The sequence below is a fragment of the Aquila chrysaetos genome, chromosome 8 (genome assembly GCF_900496995.4).
Source record: "Aquila chrysaetos chrysaetos chromosome 8, bAquChr1.4, whole genome shotgun sequence".
Taxonomy (NCBI): Eukaryota; Metazoa; Chordata; class Aves; order Accipitriformes; family Accipitridae; genus Aquila; species Aquila chrysaetos.
In genome coordinates, this window is record NC_044011.1 from 21,509,806 (window position 1) to 21,525,792 (window position 15,987).

Below are 15,987 nucleotides of genomic sequence, written 5' to 3' on the forward strand. Positions count from 1 at the left end.
GAAAGAGATGCTAATCTACAAGTACATCATCCCGGTACATGGGATAAAGACTGCTAATGTGAATGACAATGTATGATAGTGAAAAGATTATTTAAGATTTAAATTTCATGTAGGTTTAATACTGGCTTTTTACTCACAGATGTATTTTACTCAAATCCATAAATCATAATCTCCTAAGTCCTGTGACAACAACCAGCTAAGCAATCATTGCCAGACAGTGCAGAGGTACAACATTAACTATAAAAAATAGCTAGGTATTTGGGAGATTAATAAAAACCTAAGAAACCTTAAACACTATCTGAAGGCAAAAAGGATTCTAACCAGGGCAGATACAATGTTTTTCAAGAACTAAAGTACTGTTAGCTTAAAGTTTTACTTAGAAAAATGAATCTGACTTTTTTTAAGTTCTAAAGCAAGAAATCTGATCTTCTGACGCTGTTGTCTCATCAAGAGGAAAAAAACCCCAAATAACATATCTTTAATGTACTGGAGGAAAAGAATTCAGCATAAAAGACATAAGTATTGGCATATATGGTATAACATCAAAGAAATCTCAATTAAAGTAAGTACTTCTGCAGTACCATTTAATGATTACAAATTAACATTACTTGCTTACTTGTATATATTTTTTAAATACTAAACCAGATTAAATTATTTAGCCAGAATCAATGGAAAATCTGTGGGACAATAAAGAGCAGAACCCAAATCTCATGACTCTCAAAACCAACCTTTTTAGGCATGTTAAAATTATCATGCTGTCCATTTCTATCATAGACAGTATAAGTGAACCTAGAACAGGATTAATAAAGCCCATGAGATTCCACACACAGAGACAGAAATAGTGCTACAAATAGCAGCTTTATTTAAATCATCCAACAGGACTCTACTGAATGCACAAAATCTATATCCATGTAGCACAACCTAGATATCAAGTAAACATATTTACTAGTGGAAACGTACTTTCCAACTGGTAATTTTTTGGTCTGATACAAAATGCTGTAAAGCTAAAAATCAAAAGAGCTTTAAGTTATTTCAGAAAAGACCTCAACGGAGTCTTTTCCTGAAAAGTGTAAATTGTTTTAAAAAAAAAAAAAAAAAAAAGTGAAAACTTCTATTTCAGTGTTTTCCAAGATCATTAAACATAAGTCTTGGGACAAAATTTTTATTTCTAAATTGACCTAACTTATGACTTACTATTAAGCCATTCTTCAGCAAACGGCAATATTGGCTAGATACCTAGCTCTAACCCAAATGACCCAAAACATATTAATTCATTGTAAAAAAACTGTTACTGCATTTTTCTTCTCAACACTAAACTGTTATTTTACAATACAAGATTCTAATATAAGATATTGTAACCTGAAAATGCTTTATATTCTAGCATGTGCTTCATACAATACTTTACTATGGTTAGCACATACTATAAATCGACGGCCAAATTCATTTCGTGAGAAATATTTCAGCTTGTCCATTAGAGGTTGATTCAGTAAAACTTATCAAGCACAAGACTCGGATGAATACAATACTGTGCTGGTATGTCTTGAAGCAATAGACTGCAAATGAAAACACCCACCTCAGTTCATTACATAGTTTTGACACAACAAAATAAGCAAGTAAATTCCATTTTAAGAGCTTCTAGCATAATCAGCAGTTTAGCTGAAGTGCAACAAAACACAGTAACTCCATAGTCAGTTTGCTCTCTAAATGCTCAATTTGTACAAGTTACTACGCAGTAAATTGAAGCCTCTTACTCTTTTATCCTTCTAGGATTTGGATTCCAAAAATGATCAAGTTTTGCAAAGCCTTGAACCTCGTTCATGATGGCATTTCTTCTAGCACATTCAACAAGCAAATAACCAGCAAAGAACTCGTAAGAAGCAACAAGTGGACCTGCACCACACACAACTATTGGAATATAAACCTCTAACTATAGCGTTTTGGACCTCATGACAAACCACTGTCATAGCAGAACAGAAGATTATTTCCTTCAGTTTTTTAGGAACCTGAACAAACACAAACATCTTTGGAATTACTTGTCTGCAAGTCCCACTCCCCAACAGCTCCTTGTTTTGCCCTGTGCTACTTCTGAAGCAGGAATGCAAGCTGAAGCTTCAGACCTGACAACCCCAAATTTGGTCCATGAACTTACACATGGAACTTACACCTCTTTACTGAGGAGTGCACTCAAGGTTATTCCCTTCCAAATAATTCAGTAACCATCCTCTTAGTAGATGTACACCTTCCCCAGCTCATTTTTTCATACAAAATAATTTGTTCATTTTTGCTTTTCTTTCACAATTTGGATCTCAAACACAGAAAAGTCTGCCAAGACTACATGCCAGCCTGATTTATGAAACTACAGCTTGACAACCCCTTAACTACACACATTTGTCACTAAGGGACCAGTAGGCAAGAAGACAAACTTTTTAAAAGGCAAATCACTATGTCAGGGCTGGCAATAAAACAGAATAAGAGATAAACAATGTTTTTTTAATTTTAACCTTAAAGTCTAGCACTGAATGCAAGGGCATACAAAGAGTGGAGGCTGGTTTTACAAGTTCATTTGTAAACCAGCAAAGCTACAGTTTCCCAACAGTTTTGTCAACACAATAAATATATCTCAGAAATGATCATTCCTTGTGGTATGAGAAAATTTCTCGCCCTGGGCTTTCAGTCTGAAAAATAAGTCTTTGAGCAAAGATACAATTAATTGATCTAAATATTGATGAATATAGATGTTAGCTTGCAGATTTAAGAAACACTTCCTTCCCTTTTTCATTATTTAAGATGTTATGAAAACTATGTATCTGCCCTGATCAGTAAACTTAAGGAGTCTAGTAATGATTTAAAAATGAATGCAGCATTAAAACAGAGGTCCCAGTAACTACGATAAAAGCTAGCAGTCATTCTAAACCTGGGCTTTGTCGAATCCAAAACATTCATATTTTCATTTGCCAGTGTCATATCTGTATGAAAGAATACTATGGTCATGCAGATAAGGGTAAAATGGTACTCATTAATTACTTCCCACTGTTAAATTTAAAGGGCAATAAAACCAGCTGATATTATAAAGGACGCTTCTTTATAAACCACAGGACTGAGCAAGGCCTATTGCTCTGCAGTTACGGACAATAATTTAGTAGAACTGATTTACATTTGACTATATACTAATGTTGTGTGCATTTGGCACTTCCTGTACGTGCTTCCAACCAATTTCTCTCTGGGTTAAAAATAAAAAAAAATAAAGAAAAAGACCTTGTAGGCAAATGATGCAATGACTCATTAAACCCTTTTAGCCATGAAGATGCTGTTAAATATTTATGTCACTTCTTTAATGACATTTTCCACATCGCTGTTTTTTTCAGAGTAAGGCAGACATTTACCAGGGCTCTGGTTTGGTACCACACGTACACCTGAACACCCTGCTTATCTTATCAGCTCAGAAATTGTTACTGACATCACAACAGCAGTTATTTACATATACAGAATTAACAGTTTGTTCTGTTACTATTAACTCTCAATTTCAAACAAAAAAAAGATAAGCCATTTACTTGCTTCTTGAGAGTAGAAATGATTGTACATGAAGACAAAAGCATTGTAAAGTACCTCACACATCCCTGTAAATGTTACATGGGAGTGTATTAGATGCTGAATAAAAGCTAATTTAACTGAAGCATCAGACATACTTATCTTATGTAATTCAATTGCATTTTATTGTCCACTGCAGACAAACTTAGTTTTCCTACATGTATTCAGATCTGAGACTTAATGAAGCAAACTAACCACACTTAGTATCAAATTCTTTCAGCTGCTTTATATTGTAGTCTTAGGTTTCTCATTGTCTTCATTTGTATTCTTTTTCTAGTATCATAATAGTTTCAGAAAAAGTCATATTCCAAAAGCAGAGATTCAACCTTATTAGCTTCAGGCAAAAGTTGTCTAGGCACACAATGGTCCTTCTGAGCAGCTATTTTACTGTAGCTTGCAGTTATGTTTGTTTTTCTGTTTTCAGTGTTCACAAACTAATTAGTTAAGTGGAAATTAAACTTCTGCTGGTATCTATGTGGATTCAAATAAAGGCAGAAAAAGGGGTGAGGCATGCAAAAGGTTCCTAAATCTCCTTCCCTCTTGCTTATCGTCTTTAAAATAATAATATTTTTTAAAAGTGCATTGCTTTACTTAAATTTAGTTAAATTGGAAGCATTTAAAACCCAACATTTTTCCTATCTATGGTTAACAACATACCTAACTTATTTTACTAACACATGCAAAATTGAAGATGCTGCAACATGAAACAGTTCATTTCTCATCTGAAGTGCTAAGACTTTATACTATTAAGATATGAGTAAGTACGTGGTTGTGAGTAGGTATGTGTGAGGTGGGATGAGAGAAAGGGGACAGGAGAGACAAGAGAGAGAAAGAACACACACACACACTACAATCCTAAAGCAGTGCAGCCTCCTTCAAAAAGGGAATGTTTCAATACCCTTCAACAATACCCTTCAAAAAGCTATCGTTTTAAAAAGTTTACAAAACCAAGGGAGATGAAAGTAGTACAAAATGTTTCCCTCCAGACACATTTTCAGTTACTAATTTTCAATACAACACAAAGTTGCAAAAGAAGAGACCACAAAACTTCAGGCCAACCCTTCCAGCAAGTGTATCAAAGGGAACAGCTGTACTGTTCGACACAGTACTATCTATCACATTGAGACTGCAGTTCTTCTCCAGCTCCAACTTTAGCTCAATAGCAGATCAGTCATCAGTGAAATTAAGCTTTCTGTCCCATAATTTTCTGTCATCCTTATAAAGTATGTGGATCATGGCAAGTTTCAAATGAGGAGGTCCAGCCTCCTGAACAGTTCCACTTGACTTTCATCACATACCTTGACTGACAGAGTAGAATGCCATTAAACACTAAACAGTGAAGTAAACTCTCTGAACATAAACTGTCTGATATGCCCTTCTTGCAATAAAGAAACGGCATTTATACCCAGAGCTAGAGGGTCGTGACTACTACTACCCAAAGTCCCGCTGACCAAAGAAAAAACTCCCAATATGTATTTTCTGTAGTGAAATAATCTAATCAAACCACAGGAAAATTCCAACTTAAACTAAACCCAAAAGCAAACAAAGAAACATTTTCCACATCAGCATGTCATGATTTCTATGCAAGATCTTTAGTATGAAGTTATTTCATTTAGAGGCACACCAGATGTTTTACTTCAGAAACCGCAAGAAAGTTCACCATCATTTTGAAGACTTCGTTTTCTCTTACCTAATGATTTTACACCTAGCATTACACTATAAGATTTTTATTTCACACCTGAGTAGTACTTACAGAAGAAAAATATTGTGTCTTTTGTGCGTGTTGTTTTTCCTATAAAATACTATGGAGTCATCAATTGGTGAAAACTGACTGTGATTAGCTTCAGGCTCCAGCAGTATGTGTTAGTCCCTTTGAAGAGTCAAAGCAAAATTCACAAAAGAATTGGAACCCTCTAGTGTTTTAGTCAAAACTTCCAACAGCTGCACCCACTGAGTCACTCAAAGAACAGATCAATTTTATGTTGCTGTACCCAATTTAATTACCACCACATACAGAATCTAACAATCAATGTTTCCCAAAATTGTTCAAGTGGCAATGTATTAGAAGAGAGTTTGGCTTCATAGCCTAGAGAATGAAATTTGAAGTAACTAGCTGGATCAGTAAAGCCCTTTTGTTCATCTAGAATATGAGAAATTTGTATGAGTAAGACTACCATGGAGGGGAGGCTTCTGAGCAGGAGTTTAGAGAGATCATAACATACCCTAGAATTTGCAAAAAACACTAAGCAGTGTTTTCTCCACTTACCTTTGACCAAACGGTACTTAGCTAGTACTTTCTAGCATATAGCTGCATTTCTGTAGAACTGTTCACAGAGTGTACAGGGCTCAATCCTGTAAGTTTCCGCACATCCTATTAGATAGGTACCTCACTAAGTGTTACCTCAATGAATCTTCAAATAAGTTGGAAATATCTCTGCACCAGCATCTGGCTTCCAAGCACTACTATGTTACAACAAATACGTGTAACGTGTTAGTCGTTCTAGTTCAACTCTGCAAGCAGAGTCAGACAGAAATAGCCAGACTGAAATTTTATGAAAGCCATGTGCACTTTTTCATCAAACTTCCAACGGAATAGGGAACACCAGTATCTGTGTGCACTCACTGTCTCTCTAACTTCAGTAACGGGAAAACATATTTATACTTGCTTACCCTCTTGATATAAGAGCTAAACCATTTCTATTTAAACCAGTACAGAAGTCCAACAGACTTGAACTCGGAGAAATTTAAGCCACTGGAGTTAATCTACCAATATTTGTATTAAGGCAGTGTCTTACTGCCCCTCTATTTCCCAAACAAACTCCATGGCTCACAGTACCTCTTGCCCAGTTAGTAAGTAGTTAGGCTCTAGGTCTCACTCCACTCCAGAGCTCCTTGTGCCTCTGGAGCAGGAGCACTGTTTGGAAAACACTGCCACCTCACCATACAGTCTCTTTGCCTCTAGGTACACCCAACTCAATTATAATTGTATTGACCAGCGAGATTCATAGCACTGGCCAGAAAAGTAAAATTGACAATTACCTTTCCCAAAGAACAAGGCACAGAGATCTCCAGCAGTATTTAAAACAGTTCAACGGGAACTGACTATGTTTCTCACAGAGCTAACAGTCTACTAACACGTGAGATAATTTGAACAAAAATGTAAGCCAGAACACAAAGTAAAGCATATATCATGATTTAGTGGTCAATAACAAGAGCGAGGTGAATGAAAGAGAGCTACATAAAATAACAGAAAAAATTGCCACAAGGTCACTGAAGTGACTGCTAGAAAACTGCTGATCCCTGTTTAAATGGCCAAGAGGATGATTTATAGATCATAACAGAACCTACAAATCTAGCTGCAGCAATACATTTCTCTTTCCTTCTTCCATTTTTATGTATGACACACACTACCATCTGCTGGACAAAGTGCTGAGCTAATCCAATAACATACAAGGTTTTTTTTGTTCTGAGAACCCCTTTACCATCATGTTTACCTGAGGCAGATGCAAAACAACCTGGGATGTGTGGAGACCATATAGTGCTGTAAATGACCCCTTCGTGGCCTTTAAAAGTGCATAATGACTTCCCCACAGCTGGATCCCACTGAATAAAGGAAAAAGAAAACTGTTGAGGTACACATTCAGCAATAAAGGAAAGGGCTTCATACATAAAAAAAGCTTTATGCATACAGAAAGGACTAAATGAACTTCTTTATGCATACAGAAAGGACTAAATGAACTTTTTACCACATATCATGAAAAGTATTTGTATACTTAAACTGATACCAACTAAGGGATAAAGCAACATCTCAGTTAAAACAGAATTTCAGCTTCAGTGTAAAAATAAAGAGGAAAAGTGAATCAATGCTGTTTCTTAACACAAAGAACTATGAGATCCAAAACAAATTACATTTTTCACCTTCAACAGAAAACAAACATACCAGCTTGGCTGTTTGATCCCATGAACCAGACACCACTAGCTGCTCTCCTCTAGTTTGGCTCCAGTCAACACTATATGCCTATAAATGATATAACAGCCTAGTTTAGAAAGAGTATTAGAATACAAGTTTGAGACTCTAGTTAGCCAAAGTTTCACAAAATAGACTTGGGTTTGCAGATTGTATCATAATCAGCTAAAAAACCACATCAGTCAAGCACCACAAAGCTGCCAACAATGCCATTTATCTGAACAAAAATTAAATTTAATATCTCAATCTGGCATTAAAGGTACATATATGCTCAGAAAAGTACCAAAAAAAGTAAAGATGGACCAAAATGGAGGAAAAAAAAATATTATAACAAAATCAACATAGACCCACCATCAGTAGAAGTTTCTACCACTGTAAAAAGCCATAATTCAAACTGATTTCTTATCTCTGATCCAATTTTATTCAAATATCTACAGTTTCTAATTGTTAGCAGTATAAATGCCATCTCTCTTCAGAGCTGACTATGGAGTTGACTTTGAGGTTTTATCTGACTAATAATAAATGCTTTTTTTTATGATATCTAATTCTCATAAGAAATACATGCCATAAAATACTCCCGATTTTCATCTTTTCCAGGTTCTGTGACACTCTTTTTTTTTACCATTCATATCACCAAACAAATAAAATAAAATTAAAAACTCAACTTCCCTCATGACTAATCATTTCAGCTACTAAGAAATTGCTTTTCACTGTGCAGTTGAAATAACCTCCCTCTTCTCTGACAGTTTATTCTAACGTTGGTCCCTGCCTTGACAGAGGATACCTTAACTCCATTCTTCACATCTGATTTTTCAGCTCTGCTGCCTCAGCGAAAACAAACACTCTAAGGTAGTTCTTCAAAATACTTCAAATCTGAGTCTCAAGAACATGTACAACTTCCATCTTTAAGTGCACCATATCTTCATCTACATGGTGGAAAGTGCATTCTCTTCTGCCTAGTTTTACCTCACACAAAAATGGCTCAACAAGCTGCAGTGGGACATCAACCATTTCAATGCTAAGGTGGATAAATATTAGCTGAAACAGTTTATTTGCCTCACCTCCTGACCCAATCAGACCTTTCCTGACACTTCTCAGAAACGTGGCCACTACCTACCAGTAGTAGGTGGCACTGCTCTCAACAGTTGGGCCACTAACCACTGAGGATTTGTACTCCAGCTGGGACAATCTAGTTCTAGCACAGCACTGGATCTAATCTGCAAGTCAACATACTAGATGCTGTGTTTGTCTTGGATAGATGGAATTGTGCATTAAAAGACAGCAACCCTGTTTTGAAGTGAAAATGTTTGGATCTGTGTCACCAGACAAAAAAGCAGAGATGCTAGACTAGAAAAAAAATCAGCAAAAGACAAAGTCTTCTATGGAAAGTGACCTGTATGAGAAGGGAAATCAAGATATCATTTAGCTACTCCTGAGCATTTTCCTTCCTAAGAAATATTTCAATCTATGCTAGATCCATCTTAAATGAACTGTTTTTCATCTATTTGCTTATTTTCTGTAAGTGGAAGGCAACCACTGCGCACAGAAAAAAACCAAAGTGCATTATCTGCAACTTTCCTTTTTTATTTTACAATGTCCTGCTTCCCTTATACTGAAAGGCACACTGCTCTGGCACCATTTTGTGCTAGCTCCTTTCCTTGAAGAGCTTATTATCCAAATGGACAAGACACTCAAGACAGTACTTGACAAAAGCCAAATAACAAACTGAGAGGTAATTCTTTTGTTTTTCCAAACCATGCCTTTACCTCTTGACTTTTCTGTCAGCTAACTACCAGTACTACAGCTCATTAAAACACCCTCCCTTTCAACCTGACTCCTCCTATTAAAATGATAGCAAAGGAGACACACAAGTACCTGCTCATATTTTAAGAATGGAAGACATTGTGGTTCTCCGAAATGGCTCCCAAGCTCCTCACAAACATTAGCCTCTCTCCTTCACCCTGAATCTGTGTGATGGCCTTTGTTCAACTGCTAAGCTGTTGCTGTTTGGAAATGCCCCTAAACATATCGCTATATGGTATACCACTTTCATACAACAGCCCTATGAAGTCAGCTCAGTTGAAGTGTTTGGGTCTCATATTCACATCGAAGATTTTCCAGAAAGAAATAAGTCTCTGAGAAATACCCACCTGTGTCACACAATTCACCTAGCCCCACATATTTGGGATGTATCAGATCTACTGCACAGATAAGGCAAAGCACACATATGGCTTACAGCTCACTCACAAGCTATCAGCACATAGGTCTGTTGAAGACATGTTGTGACACAGATCTGTGTACATAAGGCAGACATGGTTGGGACTGCCCAGCACTCTGCAGCTGCATCGGAGGCAATGGGACCTGGGCAAATTCTCCTTTGGGCAAGAGTTACAAACAGAACAGACAACAGGCTCAGAAAAAAACAAGAGCTATTTTCCATCTGGCATGTGACAGGTCCAGGTAATGGGAAGATTATGACAAGAAGAAGGAGTGGAGAACCAAGTGAGGTTCACTTTTATTTTTCTTTCCTTTTCATGCTATCATCCAACACAAATTTACAGATGCTTCAATAGAAGCTGTGTTGAGCAACTGGGAAAGACTAATAACACAGCATAAATCTTAGTTGTTAATCTTTTAGTACTTTATCTTCAATCATAAAATACATTAATACTAGTTTATGCCTAAACAGCAGCAAGAAATGCCTCAGGCAAGATGAAGAGGTGATGAAAAAAAAATATGTAAAAACATAAAAATAGTTCAAAATAAGTGTTCAGGCTCACTTTACAAGACAAATTTAATTCAAGCATTCTATTGTCTCACATTCCAGTGAGACTTCATCAAAACCAAAGTAAATTAGACTAATTTATTCATGAGATTCAGCAGTTGGATACTGCTGGAATAAAACTCATTGTCCCTCGATAATAGAGATGCACTTTTAAATTAAAAATGCATACTCTTTTTGAAGATGGACAATAATCTTATTTAGAAAACAAGAAACAGATCCCTGTCAATCTTGCATTAGAAATACTGTAAAACGCAGTGACAAAATTGTCATTAGAAATGTCAGAGAGCAATTAAGGATTAGGAAGGTAGTCAATCATTTTAAAGAGCACTGTCTGCCAGCATTTACCACAAACTATTCGGTATATTCCCTCTGAGACCTACCCTCTTAATGCACATTTGTAAAGAATCAATACAAACCTTTCATATCTCACAATAAACACTCAGCCCATGTGTCCTATACTGTCTTTTTAACTCATGGTTGAGTGCATCCACCTCCCCATGCTACCTGCTAAACTAGGACTTGGACACTGAAGTGTTTACTACACAAACAACAGATGGTGTAGCAGAACCAAAATAAACTTATGGACAGTATTTCAATGAGAAAATGACAGAGGAAAAAAAAATAATTGGCATTATGCTTTGCCTACATCTTTCTGTTACTACCATCAGCCTTTGAACGCTATCATAAAATCCCGATCACAACTATAAACTCATCTCTCAAAATTCTTTATTTACATAGTATATGTATTAAACCAAAGTAGCAAAATTACAAAGAAATAAGGTACAGAAGACTGACTGTCATGTAACTGCAGTCACTCAGCTTTTAGCTTTGTGCTTCATATCTGAAAAAATCTTGAGGTCTTTGTGAATACAAAACTGGATTTCCTCCATCGTTTTTTATTGACTACATATCAACTAGGGTATTTTATTCAGATTTATGTCATTCAGATAAAGCATCAGTAATCCAGGCTAAAACTGATTGCATCTATAGTTCAAAGACTTGACAGAAGTGAGTGGAGAGTTAGAAGGAAAGAAAGAAAAAAAAAAAAAAGGTAGAAAATCACTTGGGTGAAGATAAACATACTAAAGCATAAACACCCTTAAAAATATGCAAATACATTTATGAACATGCACATAAAATTTTTATCTACCCATATTGCACTGCAGAAAGAAACTGAGATGTTAAGAAAATCAAATGCAATGGTATCAAATTAAGGCTAAAAAAAATACATGCTGTCCCAGTATTTGACTACTGTTATTTGAGTAGGATCTCACAGATGTTAAGATGGAAAAGGACAAGCAGTTCCTGAGTACAACAGAAGTCCTAAGGATCTGCAGAATGGGTATCACTCTCTATCTTCAAGGATAACTCTGCTAAATATATATTAGCTGCCTGATTTAGACCTATCCAATAATGCTCTCTAAAAATCACAGAATGACTGCAGTACTTTCATACAACACAATGATTACCCAGCCTACAAGAAGCCACAAACGCTATTTCTGAATATATTAGATTCACGTAATTAAGCGGTACCTACTACAGTGTATGAATGTACATACAAATATGTATAATAGGTAATTCACTTTATATTCAAAATAACATTAAGTTATAAATTCAAACCATGGACCCAAACAAAGTTAAAAAAACAGACAACAAAACCTACTTTTGATAAGTCCATGAAGAAATCTTTTAATAATTCAAACATTAGATCGCCCATTAAATTTTTCAAGTTTACCTCCTGAGTGTGCTCTTTATAGACTTGCAGCGGACCTTTGGTTTTAGCTGTATCCCAGATTTGCAGAGATCCATCTCCACTAGAAGTGATCAACACATGTTCATTATTCTCACTCCAGGTCACATCAAACAGGCCATCATTCCAGTCAAAACTAAATCAGAACAATTAAGATATTTGTCCATGAGAAAGTATGACATAAGAAGTCTGGATTAGTTACATGCAAAGACAGTATTTCTTTAAATCACTTTACTATGCTAAACAGCATTTTTATAAATCTGAGTTTCCAGTACATCTCCTTACAAGTAACTTACTTGTTATAATGTCAATTTTTACAACTGGATGCCAGAATAGGTTGATTAAGTTAAAGCATAAATGAGCCAAAGACCTTCCACACAGAGAGAAAGAAATCTGGTTTCAATCTTAAACTTGCCAGGCAAACAGAGGTACCACATCTCAGTCTGATCTACAGTTTCTACCAGATGTTGCTACAGAGGTACGAGCTCTCTATCGGTAACAACTGTGGTAAAGAAAGAAATAAAACTTTGTGTTGGGAGAGCTCTATCCAATTCACACCACTATTAGGAAGTTGAGTCACAGTGAAAAACCAACAGAAAGACAGTCATGAACACATTAAAGATGGCTACACTCCCTTAAAAGGGCTTTCAACACACCAACAATTCATCATATGGGATCTGATACCATATATTAGTTGCTCTGCAACAACTATCAATGACGGCACTGTTGTCTGATGGTGAATATGAATTTATTTACACCCTTTTCACCGAAGGTTCAGCTAAGCTCAGGTTAAACTTCATGGCACCCTGCAGGAATGATGAGGGAAAGGCATGCACACAGAACGTTTCCATAGAGAAAATGACACAGCTTATGGCTCAGGAACTTACAGGACTTTCTACCACAAAATAAGTGGAGTCACTGGAAACACAGAAATGAACAGTACTAAACCAAAGCACTTAGCAGAACTAAGAGAGTGTTTAACAGCTTCAAAGAGTTTTGCTTTATACTTATAATTTTAAAACAGTTTCTCTGAATATGATTAACTATTTGTTAAGCATTTCTGCTTCAGCGCTCTTAATCTAAACAACTGCTGTTTCAAAACTTTCTTTAAAAAAAAATTTAGGTCAATTAAACCCCCTCCTTCCTAATCTTTCTCCTCCTCCCATCCAGAACACAAATCACACTCCTTTCAGACCCTTAGAATATTGGATCTCCTAAGAAGGACCTCCATGATTTTACATAGCTTCCTGCTCTATTTTCAGTATAAGTCAATCATAAGGGCATAAATTTAGTGGCAATGCACTGTCCCTAAAAAGCTAAAACTTTTAATTTCAAGTTAGGGCAGAGAGGCTGCTTTTAATTTACACTGTCAGTTTTCTATAAAACTGTTTACACTACGGAAAGGGTGCAGTCCAGATTACTTCCTATAACAAAATCTATGCAATGTTAATACAAATACATTCATTTGTATGTAAATACAAAGACACGTACAATTCAGTAGATCCCATAGCATAGATACAATACTTTTTATGCTAACAATAACCCCAAATATTTGGGTTGTGTCTTGTACTCACAAGTACATAATAAGTTTTTCTCTTGCAAAAATAAAACATAAAGCTATGTTACCTCCTGAGCAGAACAATGCCAGCTTCATTTTGTTCCAGCACTGCCAGAGTTCCACAACCTAAACCAGCAAAATAAAACAAAACATCTCAACTAGTTCCCCCACGCCAAAGGAAACTACTGTGGTTCTGAGGTAGCTCCAGTGTGGAAATACAAAGGGCACCTAAACTTTAAGAGGCCAAACAATTAGTAGCATAAATAAACATCTTGTTGTCTCATGTTCTCTAAAACAGTAATTCATTTACATCAGATTGGTTTGGGGGTTTTGGTGTTGGTTTTTTTTTTTTTTTACTCTAATATACCTGTAGGTGAAGTTGGAAGAGAAACACCTTGTGAAGCACAAAATTGCATTTTCCCCATGAGCCTCATGTTACAGACATACCAGCACGAGGTTCCTTTTTCTCCTTTTGATATCACAGCAGACATAACACTTTTTTTCTGCCCCTTGAACGTAGTAATACAAACACAGCTCACCAGAAATGAAGCAAGTAATTCAGTTCTGAGAAAACACACGCGCATAGTGCTTTCCCATATGACTAGGATATCGTCAGAGTAATTCCACATTGAGAAACTTTATTCAAAATGAATGCTTTCAGGAGCAATACTCCCACTGGAAATGAAAGAGGCCCCGATGCTGAGAAAAGCTCAGCTTGCCTCTTCAGCGGGACGCTGGAGCTGCCCGGGCCTGCCTGGACACCCAGTGACTGAGACTGGAACAGTTAAAATTTCAAGGAGAAGATATTTTCGGGCATTTCATTCACGTCGTGCACGTCACACAAAATACACCTTGTACCAAAGCAAAACAAAAGCAACGGAAACGGAAATCCCCAAACGCTTTTACGGACACCGACTGTGGTTCCGGACACCCAGATTTCCAGCCGCGAGCAGCCGCCACCGGGAACGTACGTTAACGGTTACCCCCCCTCCTCCCCGCCGCGCAGGCCCCGCCCGCACCTGCGATGCCGTAGTACTGCGCGGCGGCGCAGGCCACGCGCCCCGGCCAGTAGGGCGAGAACTCCGCCGCGTAGCCGTGCAGCCCCGGCAGCCGCAGGGCGCCGCCGCCGCCGCCCGCCGTGCCCATGGCCCCCGCCGGGGCCTCGGCCGAGGCGCGGAGGAGCCGCCGCGCCCCCGCCTCGCGCACGGCCCCGCCGGAAGCGCCCCGCCCGCCGGGCGGTGCCGAAGCTCCGCCGCCACAGCCATCTTTGGCGATGGCAGAGGGCAGGCCGGGACGCTGTCAGCCTGGCTGGCCGCCCCGGCCCCGGCCCCCTGGGCTGTATCGGTGGGCCCGGCTGGAGAGAGTACCACCGCCGCCTCCGAGGGGCCCCTGGGCTCCAGCGGAACTGCTGCCGGCCGTGGGTGGCCGTCCCGCTCTGCCTCGCTGCGCCAGCCGCCCTCAGCGGCTGCCGGGTCCCGCTCTGACCAAGTCCGCAGAGGTGGTAGCTGCAGCCGTAGGCCTCTGGGGCTTACCCCTCCGGTGCGGCCTTGCCCTCTGACCTGTTCAGAGGAAAGCTGTAGGCTTAGGAGGGCCTACTGAGAAATTTATCACTTCATACTCGATAGGCTTTCACACATACCCCAGTGTAATTCGTAATTAAAGGCCAGAGGCCCGGACCAGCCTTCCAACCACTCGCTGCCTGTCTCTCATGGTAAACAATTCTGCAAAATCACCTTCCAGTAAGAAGGAGATCAATTCCAAACTTGAAAGACAATCAGTTCTTTTATATGCTATGTCAGACATCCATCAGCTCATTGTGCCTGCATCAGCTTGCATACATGAGATGTTTCAATCTAAGTATGTATGTTCCTGTTAAAAATCCCTTCTAAGCTACTTCATTCTCTAATTTCTGGAATAGATCTGCATATTTTATCACCTTGTGATGCAATTATGCTTTACGGAAATGCTTTTATGAACAAACTCAAGTTTTCTTACACTCGTGACAACGGAAATGCTTTTATGAACAAACTCAAGTTTTCTTACACCCATGACAACTTCTGTTTAGTCAGTGGGAATTTTGCCTTTGAAAGGAAAGGGCGAGGGGAGGTTCAGGCTTAGGAAATAAATATTTTGGCAGGGCAGGAGCTGCAGCTTTTGTTACATTCTATCCTGTGTGTGATATACACACACACACAGGTAAAATACAGACGCAGAGATTATTCCAATTGGACACAGACTACTCCAATTAGTTGTAATGACTCATCTATTTGTGTAGAGGTAAAAATGCAAAAGTATTACCTTACACATTAGGAAGGTACAGCAAAGGTGAATTAGATTAT

At 38.1% G+C, this 15,987-nt stretch overlaps 1 protein-coding gene across 3 annotated transcripts in view; it reads right to left on the reverse strand.

The window, feature by feature from the left end:
- The window catches only part of PEX7 (peroxisomal biogenesis factor 7), a 47,399-nt gene extending 32,562 nt beyond the window's left edge, over window positions 1–14,837 (reverse strand). The window contains exons 1-5 of one of the 3 annotated variants that reach the window (XM_041125464.1): window positions 14,668–14,836; window positions 13,717–13,774; window positions 12,076–12,226; window positions 7,529–7,606; window positions 7,083–7,191 (exon numbers count right to left, since the gene is read on the reverse strand). In XM_041125464.1, the coding sequence (XP_040981398.1) occupies window positions 7,083–7,191; window positions 7,529–7,606; window positions 12,076–12,226; window positions 13,717–13,774; window positions 14,668–14,794 (523 nt within the window). In that variant the 5' untranslated portion in view covers window positions 14,795–14,836. Of the gene's footprint in view, window positions 1–7,082; window positions 7,192–7,528; window positions 7,607–12,075; window positions 12,227–13,716; window positions 13,775–14,667 lie in introns of all 3 variants that reach the window. The other 2 variants (XM_030022717.2, XM_030022718.2) reach the window with 2 other exon arrangements.
- Window positions 14,838–15,987: the final 1,150 nt, after the last annotated feature.